Source organism: Brachionichthys hirsutus, chromosome 12, assembly GCF_040956055.1.
Source record: "Brachionichthys hirsutus isolate HB-005 chromosome 12, CSIRO-AGI_Bhir_v1, whole genome shotgun sequence".
Taxonomy (NCBI): domain Eukaryota; kingdom Metazoa; phylum Chordata; class Actinopteri; order Lophiiformes; family Brachionichthyidae; genus Brachionichthys; species Brachionichthys hirsutus.
In genome coordinates, this window is record NC_090908.1 from 6,015,282 (window position 1) to 6,029,502 (window position 14,221).

Consider the following 14,221-nt stretch of genomic DNA (forward strand, 5'->3'; position numbering starts at 1 on the left):
CACGCCCTCTGGTGGCGTGGGGTGTTGAAGCATGTAATTCACTATATTACAGTTACCTTTTCTTATTAAAAGTACTGAGAAAATGTGAGGCGTTAAACTGGCTTTTAAATCATGCGTGACCTCTCTGCTGTCTTTCTGTTTCAGGTGCAGGCTATGAGTGGAATACTGAAGAGGAAATTTGAGGAAGTGGAGATCTCCACCTCCCCATGCTCTTCCTTGCGGGAGTCTGATGATGAAGTCTCCTGCAGTGAAAGTGGGGATAGCAGCGACAGTGTCAACCCTGCCTCAAGCCCTTTCACTCGTGAGTATCTGTGCCTTTTACATTCATTCTCTTTGCTCAGTGTGTGCTATTGGCAGGATGATTAATGTCATCATTTCATCTCTAGGAAAACAAAGCTGAAGCACTGAAAGGAATTTAAATCAAGACGACAATAACAAAGACAGTCTGATTTATTTTCTTCTTCTTTTTGGCTCCAATGTAAGATGAATCCCAGAGAAAATGTATCCATTGAAAGGATCTGTGATTTAGATAGATGGATAGATTAATGTATTAATCCCCAAATGGGGAAATTAAAATGCCATGGACACCCAACATTCATTATACAGTACACACAACATTAATATGGACTCTGCTACAGCCCACTGGAGCATCGGTGCAACAGCTCATACCAATTAAAATAAGATTCACATTATAAAAACTATACATCTACATGAATAAAATAGCAACCAAATCAAATACTCATCATAAAAACCAAACTGGAACCATTTCAGATAACATTCTCATTGTAAAACCGTACAACAGCTGGAATAAAATAGTTCCTAAGATACTCAGTCGAACACCGGGGCATCACCATCCGCTCACTGAAGGAGCTTTTTAGTTCATTAAAGATGCTATGGATTGGATGGTCCTTTAAAGACAGACTTTTGTCCATAGTCATGTCGACTGAGTCCAGGCCTAGACTAACCACTGAACCAGCCTTTTTAATCAGTTTGTTGATTATGTTCCTGTTCTCCACGGCAGTGTTTCCCAACCTTTTTTGAGCCGCGGCACATTTTTAACATTTACAAAATCCTGCGGCACACCACCAAACAAAATGACACAAAATGACACTCTAGATTCAAGATTCAAGATTCAAGATACTTTATTGTCATTATGCGAACATAATAAAATCGTGAGAAGGCCCACGGCTTAAGGCACACATCATAACATAATCAAATCAATAACTAAATTCTCTCTATTTAAAGGAACAATATATATATATACAAAGAGAGTGTGAATCACAGGCAATGGTGCAAAATAGCAGCAGCAGCACCGCAGGACCGGCATAAAGCGTCCCAGATCGCTACAAGGGAACGACTGCTTTCACAGCCCGGGGGAAGAAGCTGTTCCTGAGCCTCATAGTGCTGCTTCTTATTGTCCTGAACCGCTTCCCTGATGGGAGCGGCACAAACAGTTTGTGGCCCGGGTGGGTGGGGTCTGTGGCGATGCGTCTGGCCCGCCTCTGGACTCTGGAGGTGTAAACAGAGTCCAAATCAGGCAGACGGTGACCCACAATCCCCTGAGCTGTCCTCACCACCCGGGATAGGTCCTTCCTGTCCTGCGCCGTGCAGCTGCCGTACGACACGGTCGACACAGGATGCTCTCTATCGTGGCCCGGTAAAAGTTTGCAAGCAGCACAGAGGAGAGTCCAGCCCGCTTCAGCTTCCTGAGGAAGAAGAGCCGTTGCATGGCCTTCTTCACCAGGTGTCTGGTGTTGAGTGTCCAGGAGAGGTCAGAGGAGATGTGGATGCCCAGGAATTTAATGTTCTCTACACGCTCCACTGCTTCCCCTCGTATGCACAGGGGGCGCGTTCAGTCTTCCTGGACCTCCTGTAGTCCACTATGACCTCCTTGGTCTTGCTGGTGTTCAGAACAAGGCTGTTACTCGAGCACCACAGCATCAGGTTCTGGACCTCCTCTCTGTAGTGGGTCTCATCGTTGTTGGAGATGTGACCCACCACAGTGGTGTCGTCCGCAAACTTCACAACCATGTTTGTGGAGTGGATGGCAGAGCAGTCGTGGGTGAAGAGGGTGAAGAGAGCAGGGCTGAGAACACAGCCCTGGGGGGTCCCAGTGTTCAAGATCAGAGAGGAGGATGTGGTGTCTCCTATCCTCAACACCTGGGGCCGGTTACTGAGGAAGTCTCTGACCCAGGAGCACAGCGGTGGAGACAGTCCCAGGCTGTGGAGCTTCAGAGCCAGCATGTCCGGTGGGACGGTGTTAAAAGCTGAACTGAAGTCCACAAACAGCATCCTGACGTAGGTGTTAGGCTGCTCCAGGTGAGTCAGGGCCGAATGAAGTGTCAGCGAGACGGCGTCCTCCGTGGAGCGGTTCCCCCTGTAGGTGAACTCCAGGCTGTCCAAGCCAGCAGGGACGGCATCCTTGATGTGTTTAAGGAGGATCCTCTCGAAGCACTTCATCACCACCGGAGTCAGAGCAACAGGGTGGTAATCGTTGCGGCAGGAGATGGATGATTTCTTGGGTACCGGCACAATGATGGAGGACTAAAGGCAGGCAGGGAGGGTGGACAGCTGCAGGGACAGGTTGAAGATGTCCAGGAAAACCCCTGCCAGTTGGTCAGCACACGTCTTCAGTGTCCGGCCTGACACGCCATCTGGTCCCGCAGCCTTGTTGATGTTGATCCTCGTCAGGGCTGAGGAGACCTGGTGCAGCTCCAGTACGAGTGGCTGATGCTGCACCTCAGGCTGGGGCAGATCCACAGACCTTCTGCTGCTCGGAGAGTTGAAGCGTGAGAAGAATCTGTTCAGGGTGTCAGGCGGGGTGGAGTCGTGGCTGGCGTGCTGTTCCCTGCGTTTGTAGTCCGTCACAGCCCTGATGCCTTTCCACATGTCACGTGGGTTATTGTTCTCAAAGTGCTCCTCAATGCGCTGCTTGTATCTGTGCTTTGCCTGCTTGATGCCTCTTTTTAGCTCACTTCGTGCCCAGCTATAGGCCAGCCGGTCTCCAGCTCTGTAGGCTGCACCCCGTGCTTTGAGCAGAAGCCGCACTGTGCTGTCCACCAACGGTTTCTGGTTCGGGAAAACCGTGATCATCTTTGTGGGAAGGACAGCATCAGTGCCGAAGTGAACATATGAAAGCACAGATGACGTGTTCTCCTCAAAATCTGCATTCATTCATTCATTGTCCCAACCACCTAATCCGTTATCGGGTCGCGGGCCAAGCTGGAGCCAATCCCAGCAGTCAATGGGCGAGAGGCAGGGGACACTCTGGACAAGCCGCCAGTTCATCGCAGGGCTCAAAATCTGCATCCTCTTTTAATACCTCCCAGTCCGTGTGCTCAAAACAGTCCTGCAGGGCTGAGGAAGCCTCCTCAGTCCAGACCTGCACGGTTCTGATGGTGGGTTTAGTCCTGCAGATCAGTGGTTTATATGCAGGGATCAGGTTCACTGAGATGTGGTCAGACATACCCAGGTGGGGGGCTGCTACAGCCTTGTAGGCCCCCGGGATGTTGCAGTAAACCTGATCCAGAATGTTTTTTTCTCTGGTGGGGAAGGTGATGAATTTGGGGGATTTGGGGAGCACAGCTTTCAGTTCCACGTGGTTAAAGTCTCCAGCTACAATCACAGCGGCCTCTGGATTAGCATCCATCTGGCTGCTAACCAGGCAGTACAGCTCCAGTAAAGCAGAGTACACCACAGCTTGGCAGCATCTGGAGGTGGGCATCATGGCAGGATGCACCATTTCCCCACTCGTCTTCACCATGGCCATGGAAGTCATTATCCGTGCATCTCGATGGGTGGTGGGAGGAGAGCGGCTAAAACCAGGCTTGCGCCTCCCTCCCATTAGGGCATACATGGATGATATGACCACTCTAACTTCAACCATTCCATGCACAAGACGGCTGCTGAGGACGTTGCAGGAGAACATCGAATGGGCCCGGATGAGGTTTAAACCGAGTAAGTCCAGGAGCTTATCTGTGGTGAAAGGGAAGCTATCAGACCAGCGCTTTAACATCGGCGAGGAACCCATACCAACTGTGTTAGAGAAGCCAATCAAGAGCCTCAGGCGTTGGTACGATGCAACCCTTAAGGATATGGTTCAAGTGGAGCAGCTTAGACGGGATGCCATCAGCGGTCTTCAGAGCATTGACAGGACCATGCTCCCTGGCAGGCTGAAGCTTTGGTGTCTTCAGTTTGGTCTCATACCTCGGCTGATGTGGCCTCTGACCATTTATGAGGTACCGTGCTCGAAGGTTGAGAAGCTGGAGAGGGTCATCAGCCCCTTTGCCAGGAAATGGCTTGGGCTTCCCAGGTGCCTTACCAACCTAGCACTGTATGGTAAAGGCATCCTGGAGCTTCCTCTATGTAGCCTCACAGAGGAATACAAGAGCAGCAAAGTCAGGCTGGAGATGATGCTGACAGATTCTCGAGACCCCTGTGTAGCTCAAACCGCTCCTGCAATTGCAACTGGGAGGAAGTGGACTCCAACTGTAGCTATACACCAGACTAAATCAGCCCTTAAGCACCGGGATATTGTCGGCCACGTGCAAATGGGAAGAGGAGGCATTGGCCGAGAGGAGAGTAAACCATCCTGGTGCAAGGCATCTCCAGCTCAGCAACGTGGGCTGGTGGTCGAGGAGGTTCGCCGAGAGGAGCAGGCTGCAAGGTGTGCAAAGGCTGTCTCACAAGGAAAGCAAGGTCAATGGATGCGTTGGGAAGATGTTGAGAAGCGCAAGCTCTCTTGGAGAGAGATGTGGGACATGGAAGCTTATCGAACCAGCTTCATCCTGCGAGCGACATATGATGTGCTACCATCACCACAGAACCTCAACCAATGGTACGGAGAAGATCCTACATGCCCCCTCTGTCCATCTCCAGCAAACTTGAAGCACATTCTAGTTGGCTGCAAGACAAGTCTTACACAAGGCCGTTACACCTGGCGGCACAATCAAGTCCTGAAGTGTCTGGCAGCTGCACTGGAGAATATAAAAATGGTCGTCAATGCCCTGCCCCCCCTTTTCTCCCATCTTACATCATTAGGACATTTTGTCCGTGAAGGGGAGAAACAACAAAAGAGATGTATTCCAAAATCACAGGTAGGACAGATGGGAGCAGCACGGGACTGGAGGCTCCTTGTTGATCTGGAGCAGAGACTCTGCTTTCCAGTGGAGATCGCCACGACCAACCTCAGGCCAGATCTTGTGTTGTGGTCTACCTCAATTCGAAGTGTTTACATCATAGAGCTCACAGTGCCATGGGAGGATAATATAGGCGAGGCCTTTGAGCGGAAGAAGCTTCGGTATGCTGAGCTGGCAGCGGATGCTGAACAACGGGGCTGGAAGACCACAGTCCTCCCTGTAGAAGTGGGCTGCAGTGGCTTTGTGGGCAGGACTGCTACTAGTCTCCTCAGGGGCATGGGAATCGGAGGCCAGGCCCAATGTCCTGTCCAGTGCTGCTGAACAAGCAAGCCAGTGGCTCTGGATCAGGAGGAGAGACAACAGCTGGGCTCCAAAATGACAGAGACAACATCAGGGGGTATAGAAGGGGGTAAGGCAGAGGGGGGCACACCCGGGACGCCAGGTGTTGCTGCTGAACCCTCTTGAGGTGTCGTGGGCCTGTTCAGTGAAACACTTATGATGGAGGGTGCCCACCTGATGACCCCAATGAAACCCTTAGCCCCTTCTATCCTGCCCTGTGATGACTATAATCCCTACCCATTTATCAAGGTAAAAAGGATTTTAACATCCAGTCCCACTCCGGTATGCAGTCAGACAAGTTTAGCTCAGGGATGAGGATGCCCCTGCTGTGCAGAGTCCAGTGCACTTTGGGTAATAACATCATATCCTGTGTTTGTATAACTCCAGCGCTAGCTTAGCATTAGCACGCGGTGGTATGTAGGCCGCTACGATCACAGCGGAGCTCAGTTCTCTAGCCAGTTTAAACGGTCTGCATTTCACTGCAAGATATTCCAGGTCGGGGGAGCAGAATGTTCCGATAACGTTCGTAGCAGTACACCACGAGTTGTGAATGTACAGCGCCAAACCTCCGCCTTTGGCCTTGCCTGAAGCTGCAGTCCGGTCGGCGCGGAACAGCGAGCGGCCCGCTAGCTCCACCGCTGCGTTGGGGATGTTGGCGTCCAGCCAGGTCTCGGTGAAGATCACCACGCAGCTATCGGTCCGCTTTGAGATGATCCTCAGCCGTATTTTGTCCATCTTGTTGACGAGCGACCTGGCGTTGGCGAGGAAAATGCTGGGTAGCGCCGGTCTGTGTGGGTTAGCACGTAGCTGAGCACGCACGCCGCCCCACTTACCCCTCTTTTGTTTACGGTATCTTCTTCGCCTCCTTGGCCACAGCGGTGGGATAGTGGGGGGTTCCGATGTTCGCTGGAGCTCGGGAAGGATAAAATCCAAAATAGACGGTATTCCAACCTGGTTTGTCCCCAATTCCCACAGTTCGGCCCTTCCATACTGAATGAGGGCCTGGATTCTCAGAATAGGCGAAAATATAAACATTACATATTAGATTAGATGAGCTTTATTATAATACATATAGTTAATAATATAGTTTTTAATGTATTTATACTTAGTGGGAAAGCTGGGGCTGTTTGGATGAACACAAAATGGATATCCTGGCAGTAATGGTAGAAAGACACACACAAAGCTCTTCCTCAACAGCTCTCAGTCTCTCTGTTTTTAGTTTTTATTGCCGTCGAGCTTGAGAAGCTCAGCTCACACAGATATGTGGTTGAAAACGGGAGAAATGTCAGAATAGCTTTGTTGGCTAGAATGGGGAACTCCTTGGCAACAGATAACCAGAAACTGTCCAAAGGAAGATTGGCAAAGTTTAGCTTTAAACCACGATCTTGTTTCAGTTCAATGTAGTGATTGGAATTCCGGCTCTTTTGGCTCCCAAGTGGCTCCTCAGATTTTTTTTTGTTGTTGGCTAAATTCATTTAATACCAAATCACGTGCATTGTGTAAAATTAGCTACTAATGTAAAAACATGCAATATATCAAATGTTGATTAAATGTCTTTATTTAAATCCTCTTTACATTGTTAGCTACAAAAAACATATAATATAAAATTCAAAACCAAACCAAACACACATCTCACAGAGAACAAGGTCAAATCTCTGCATGTAAATCTCTAACAACACAACAAGAAAACATAAATTTAAAAAGTGCAAAAGATAAAGCAGCATCCAGGTAACAGTTCTACTGTTTTACTAAAGAATGGTTAAAGAAAACCAAGCGGCTCAGCTTGGAGGGGCTGCTCCTGTTTCTCCTTTCTGTTATGATCTGTCCTGTTTTGGAGAAGCTTCTCTATGAGGGGACAGATGTTGCCACGATACAGTCTCCGTGTGTAAGACGTGGGTAGACTGAACACTAGGGGGTCTGCACTTCTTTGGATAAGCGGCTCCTCAAGATACGATCTTACTTTATTTTATTACCCTCGCCGAAGGGGAGGCGAGGGTATTGCAATTTGGTTCGTTTGTCTGTCTGTTTGCTTGTTTGCTTGTTTGTCTGTCCGCGCGCATAACTCAAAAACTAGTAACCCAATCGACATGACATTTTTACACAAGCAAGGTTCTGTCCGTGGCTCGGCCCTCCCCGAGAATGGCGTTGATCCAGATCTGGATACAGATTCTAGAATTTTTTAAAGGATTTTTGACATTTTTCTCAATTTCTTCAAAATGCATGGCGGTATGGATCTGAAAAAAATCACACATAAGTACTCCTTAAAGGTCTATAACCATGACTAATTTCAGCCGGATCCGGATCACAATCCAGATCTGAGAGCTAATTTTCATTCTAAGATCGGCATTTTTCAGGAGTCCATCCTGACCTCAATTTTGGAGCTAAAGACTTCAAATTTGGTGTGCACACTCATAGTTCATTCTAGTTTCATATATGTTACAGTTGTAGTTGTATCTTTCCCCGTTCCAGAGCAGCAAGCTAGCGCAGGTTTGGCCCCTCTGATCCGGAAGCCCTGTTTACTGTCTCACAAGATCGAATAGTCTATTGGAGGCGAGGGTCTGCAATCTCTGATCTCTTTTTCTAGTTTTGCCTTTGTGTCAGCTGCATTAAAATTTGTCCAGATTTTACTACATTTTCTATCGCTCGTTTTTTTCCTTACCCTTTCTAGCGCGTAGTTTGTCTCCAGTCTAAAGATCTCCTCTCTCCCTGCCTCCCTTTCGTTTCATCCACACGCTGTGCTGCGTGTGCGTAACCCCCCGCTGGTTGTTGACACGCAGACGCCCACACACATCTCGCCCAATCACGTTAGACTTTAACAGAATTTCTTATATCGGCTCCCAATGACGGGAACCGGCTCCTGTCGTTCACTTCAAAGTCTGAAGAGCGATCTATGGGCGGCACACACACTTTATTACAGCACGGACACCCGACAATGGTTAATTAGGTGATATTAGAAAAAAAAAAAAAACGTTTTTTTTTTTTTTTTTTAGGTGATATTGGAAAATTTATCACGGCACACCTGACGATCTCTCCGCCGCGGCACACTGGTTGGGAAACACTGCTCCACGGTGATGCTCCTGCCCCAACACAATACAGCATAAAATAAAACACTTGCTACGATACCCTGACAAAACACATATAAGAACCTCCTGCTCACGTTTAAAGATCTGAGCTTTCTTAAAAAGAATAGTCTGCACTGAGCCTTTTTGAGGACTGCATCAGTGTTCTTTTTCCAATTCAGTTTACTGTCCAGATGTACTCCAAGGTATTTATAAGTGTCCGCAATTTCAATGACCACCGGTGTGACTGTTTGTTTTTTCCTTCTAAAATCAATGATTAGCTCCAGAGGTTTTATCCACATTCAGCTGTAAAAAATGAGTCTCACACCTGTTTACAAAAGAGCCAATCTCCTCTTTTTAAGCCGGATCATCACCCTGAGACATCAGGCCCAGGAGGGCAGTGTCATCTGTCGATGTAGATGACAAGAAGTATAGCTGTGCCTATAGTCAGCCGTGTACAGTGTGAATAAAAAGGGTGTTAAAACAGTTCCTTGCGGTGCTCCAGTTTTTTGTTATGATCATGTGAGAACATCTGTTACCAAGTCTCACAAACTGGGGACGGTATAGAAGATAATCTAAAACAGAAGCCACAGTGGTGTTGTGCAACTTAAAACTCAATTCCTTAACTGACACAGGACCATCCTCTAAAAGCACTTCATAATGTGTGATATCAGTGCAATAAGTCTCAGATTAGACAGGGTACATTTGCCTTTTTCGGGATAGGCACAAGGCAAGAGGTTTTCCACATGGCAGGAATTTTAGCACTTAACAAGGACATTGTAAATAAAGAATGCAAAACAGACCCAAGTTGCTCAGCGCAGACTTTGAGGTTGCATGGAAAAACACCAACCGGCCCTGCAGACTTATTGGGCTTCAAACGCTTAAGCTGCTGTTGGACATCAAAAAACTATTTCAGGGACACGGTTTTCCATACCATCAGCTGCCAAAGCTGAAAACAATTTGTTGTTCATCTGTAAAATCAAGTTTATCAAATCGTGCAAAGTACTGATTAATTTCATTCACATTCATCTCTTTTTGTACACTGGATTGACCAGAACCATAGCCAGTCATAGTTTTCATACAGTCCCATAAACCTTTGGTGTTACAGTCATAGCTGTGCTGTGCTGAGAACAGTCTCATACTATAGTAAAGTGAAATGACACAAAGGCAATCTCTCTAATTAGGAACAGAGTTCAGGGAAGCCCAGACTTCCCTCTTCCTGGCCACTTCTTCCAGCTCTTCTGGGGGGATCCAGAGGCGTTCCCAGGCCAGCCGAGCGGATCTCATCCACCCCTGGGGCCTTGCCAACGAGGAGTTTTTTGACTACCTCAGCAACCTCGGCCCCAGAGATAGAAGAGCCCAGTCCCTGGGCCCTGCTTCCTCCCTAGAAGGCATGTTGGTGGGATTGAGGAGGTCTTTGGAGTAGTCCCTCCACCGATCTACAACATCCCGAGTCGAGGTCAGCAGCGCACCGTCTCCACCATATACAGTGTTGACCATGCACTGCTTCCCCCTCCTGACACGGCAGATGGTGGTCCAGAACCTCTTTTTTCATGGACTCACAGAACACCTCCCATGCCCGGGTTTTTGCCTCAGCAACCGTGGTAGGTGCTCTCCGCTTGGTCCGATCGGCCGCTTCGAAAATGGAGGCACGAAACATGCCCCACATGAATTCAATGTCCCCTGCCTCCCCCGGTACATGTTAGAAAAATACACCGAAATATCCCACACACTTAAGGTGTGCAACTCATGAATTATCACTTTAATTTGCTTATTAGGCCATCGTGATCCAGACATATCTGCACAAATTTAGTTTTTCCAGTAGTAGAGGATGTCTTTGTTCTCAAAAGTTTAAGCTTTCTCTTTGGTTTTAGTAGACACTTGAAAAAAATAGACATTAAAATCTGTTAATGCGTAAAACAAGCTGGTAACTGTTTGCATTAATGAAGCTCTGCTAAGTACAGTCAGACTGACAGCTGTATGTTTGTAATGATATGCATTGTGCATTGTGTGAGTTGGAGAGCTGTTGGAACCATGGGTTCTATTTGTCCTGTCTGTCTGCTGAGCAGTGAGTGCTGAGAATACTGCATCCGTGAGCCAGCGCTCTTCATCTCTTGGCCAGGCAAGGGATTATTTATGCCCCATCATTGCCCTGCTCTCTGACCCTCCCTGTTCTAGAGCTCTCCTAAAAGAGACATAGTAAGGTCTCGCATTCTCGGTGGAAGAACCCAGATGTGATGAAATCCATCTGTACAAGTCTGTGCTACGAAAGGTACAGAGGCTCACCGTGAAGCTGGAATGACATAATTTCATCCCATATCACAAGCATTTATCAACAAAAGATGATTACAAGTCTGTATCCCAGATATTGTTAAAAACGTCACTTATTTTAATGTGGATTACATGTTTTTGTTCAACTCTAGTATTAAAGAGTCAAAATTATTGATCAAAAAACAACTGCGCGATTCAACTATGATGACCCGTTCAAAAAGTGCCATATCTTATGATCCACTTTTTCCTGTGCAGCCAACTCGATACTGAAGACAGAGAAGCGCCTGCGGACACAGAGGGTGCACTTTGAGAATGTGACAGTGTATTACTTCAGCCGGCGTCAGGGCTTCACTAGCGTGCCCAGCCAAGGGGGGAGCACACTGGGCATGTCCAACAGGCACAGCTGGATCAGGCAGTACTCACTTGGTGAATTTGCCCTGGAGCAGGAGAGGATCCATAGAGACATGCTCAGAGATCACCTCAAAGAGGAGAAACTCAACTCAATCAAACTCAAGGTAAACACTGAAGGTTAGGAATCTCAAAGGATTTAATATGATAAAATTGCATATATGGAAAGACCTTCAATGGAATTTGGTCTGAAAGCTTATTTATTCAAAATACCTGTATGGCTCCTTGTTCCCTTGCCTATATTAAACGTCTCTGATTGATTTCTTCTTGTTTTCAGCTGACTAAAAATGGTACAGTGGAGTCGGAGGAGGCCAACACGTTGACGTCAGAAGACATCTCTGATGATGACATCGATCTCGACAACACAGAGGTAGACGAGTACTTCTTCCTGCAGCCTCTCACCACTAAAAAGCGTCGGGCGCTGTTACGCTCCTCGGGGGTAAAGAAGATTAATGTGGAGGAGAAACATGAACTGCGAGCTATCCGGATGTCTAGGGAAGACTGTGGCTGTGATTGCCGTGTCTTCTGTGACCCAGAGACCTGTGCCTGCAGCATCGCAGGGATAAAGTGCCAGGTAAATTCTGTGATGTTTTATTCTCACCCGTGTAAAGAGAAAAAACTAACTGTAGGGCCTACACATTACACATGATCATTTGTTTGAAATAAAATGAATCTTATGTTTTTCTTAGGTGGACCGTATGTCATTTCCATGTGGCTGTACAAAGGAGGGCTGCAGCAATTCAACTGGAAGAGTAGAGTTTAATCCCATTCGTGTTCGGACGCATTTCTTGCACACCATCATGAAGCTGGAGCTAGAAAAGAGTCGTGAGCAGCAGACGTCCCCCACCAATGGTTACCGTAGCGAAAAAAATGACATGGGGAGTGGAAACCCACTCATTCAACCACAGCACAGGTTAGAGTACTCCATGTCAGACGCTGTTCCGCAGACGGCCAGCATGCATCTGCAGCCTGCAGACGACATGGAGGAGCCACTAGATGATGATGAGGAGGATGAATATGATGAGGAGGAGGAGGACAGTAGCAGCGTATGCAGTGTACTCTCTGATTCCAGCACCCAGAGTTTAGCTAACAGTGACTCAGAGGAGGAGGAAGAGGAGGATGAGGATGAACAGAAATTTGAGAACTTTCAGGATGACCTGGTGAGCCCTGTAGTGTCTCATACTGAGGTGGTCCCTCTGTCCTCTGTGTTGTGTTATAGCGATGGCTCTGTGGTGAATGGTAACCGCACGAATGGAAACATTTATTCAATGAACTCCTCGGCTGAGTACTATCAGCTGGAGAGCCCCAGTGCCATCTCTAATGGCCAAACCAGCCAAACCAGTAAAGCCTACGGGGAGGCTTCTTCATTCCAAGAACCCGTTGGCACGACCAATGTCAGTCTGGGCGAAGGACCGTTCAACATGTCTCCTGAGCAGTACACAGACTACTCAAATCAGGCTGAGGAGCAATACGCAACTAATCGCCATTTCACTCTGACCAATGGTGCTTCCACCACCCCCATGTCCTGCTACACAGCTGATGAGAAGATTGCGTTGTCCAAAGCAGCATTTATGGAACAGCCTGACAACCGGAACCAGACACACTTTCAGAAGTATAACAACCAGAGTTCCTACAAGAGTCACAGCGCGTGCATGACGGCTGAACAACCACAGCAAGAGTCCAGTGTTAATGGACATTCTGACCTGACCTTATTAACAAGCAACAATACGAACCTCCCTTTACCAGACCAATGCCCTGAGGTCACAGCCATTTAGTGGGCCTCTCCTGTCTAAGTGTTCTTGCATTCTTACATCTTAATTCAATCCCGATTATATAAGAGAACGTAATCATGGCCTTTTTGCATTGTCTGACCTTAAATTTCAAATAAATTTACAGCACTATCATACATTTTCATCTGTAACTAAGAAGCCATTGGTTCGTGATGAAAATGTTTTTGATGAATTAATTGCTCTTGGGGGTTTTCTGAATGTTTCTGCAGGCTGGACTTCACTGCAAGAAGGATCAAAAACACTTAAAACATCAGTTGTATCATGCTGTGCAATGTTTCTTGTAATTTCTGATGTAAACCTCTAGTTTTACATCAGATGCTGTACTGTAGATGGAACTTTTCTATGTCTACTGTATGTGTCAAATGTGCAAAGTTTATTGTCAATTTATTTATTGTTTCTGAATTGCGTGTACTTATATATTGTAAATGTTTTGATAACAATACGCATGTTGTTTTTGCAAATCTTAGTAAGATTTAGAAATAAATTGCCATTGTTTTCTATACAAATGTGTTGCATTCATAATGTACATTCATCTTATTTCTTTGTCACTTTAAATGCTTTTCTATGGTTTTGAAAAGCATGACATGTGACCTGACGTATGATTTGTATGTTTGGAAAATAGTATCAAGAGCAAAAAAGGATGCACAGTCTTTTGCACTTGAGTGTGGGGGTCCAATGGCATGCGGTTGGATTTAACTGATCTATACTTGAATGGTAAAAAAATAAAGCCATCAGTAGCTCTCCATCAATGTTCTGGAGACATAATATTGACCCAAATTAATGTGTTATATAATAAATTGTTTAGTGGATTTCTGTATTTTAATGCTGTCTAAGTATTATTACACTGTCTAATGACTGAGATGTTTATTTATGTGGATCTAAGAATGATGTCAATTTGTTCTAATGAAGTGTTTAGCGCAGTAGTTCGATTTTTAATAAGAAAATCCCCAGGACAGTGGATGGAAATTACTGTTAATTGACTTTTATGGTAATTAATATACTGACTTAAAGCACTGTTATTTTAATTTAAAAAATGTTCCCTACAATTTTATATATATATATATATATAATTTTAGGGAACATTTATATATATATATATATATAATATGGGTTGAAACGAATGTTAAAGGTTGACAATCAAAGCTTATTACCGAACATTGTTCAATCCAATAACTAACAGTGACACAGTCCCATGAGCCTTTGAAATTGACTTAAC

The 14,221-nt window shown here is 46.3% G+C and overlaps 1 protein-coding gene across 1 annotated transcript; it reads left to right on the top strand.

The window, feature by feature from the left end:
* The first annotated feature begins 153 nt into the window (after nucleotides 1–153).
* On the top strand, nucleotides 154–12,990 carry csrnp3 (cysteine-serine-rich nuclear protein 3). The gene is made up of 4 exons (XM_068746629.1): nucleotides 154–301; nucleotides 11,063–11,322; nucleotides 11,493–11,789; nucleotides 11,905–12,990. The coding sequence occupies exons 1-4, from the start codon at nucleotides 154–156 to the stop codon at nucleotides 12,988–12,990; spliced, it is 1,791 nt and encodes a 596-aa protein (XP_068602730.1).
* The last annotated feature ends 1,231 nt before the right edge of the window (nucleotides 12,991–14,221 follow it).

Excerpts from the sequence above, each read along its gene's own strand:
- csrnp3 (XM_068746629.1), top strand. The coding sequence starts at position 154 with ATGAGTGGAATACTGAAGAGGAAATTTGAGGAAGTGGAGATCTCCACC. Across the intron at positions 302-11,062 it reads TGCCTCAAGCCCTTTCACTC|CCAACTCGATACTGAAGACA; the intron begins GTGAGTATCTGT and ends TTTCCTGTGCAG. Across the intron at positions 11,323-11,492 it reads TCAACTCAATCAAACTCAAG|CTGACTAAAAATGGTACAGT; the intron begins GTAAACACTGAA and ends TCTTGTTTTCAG.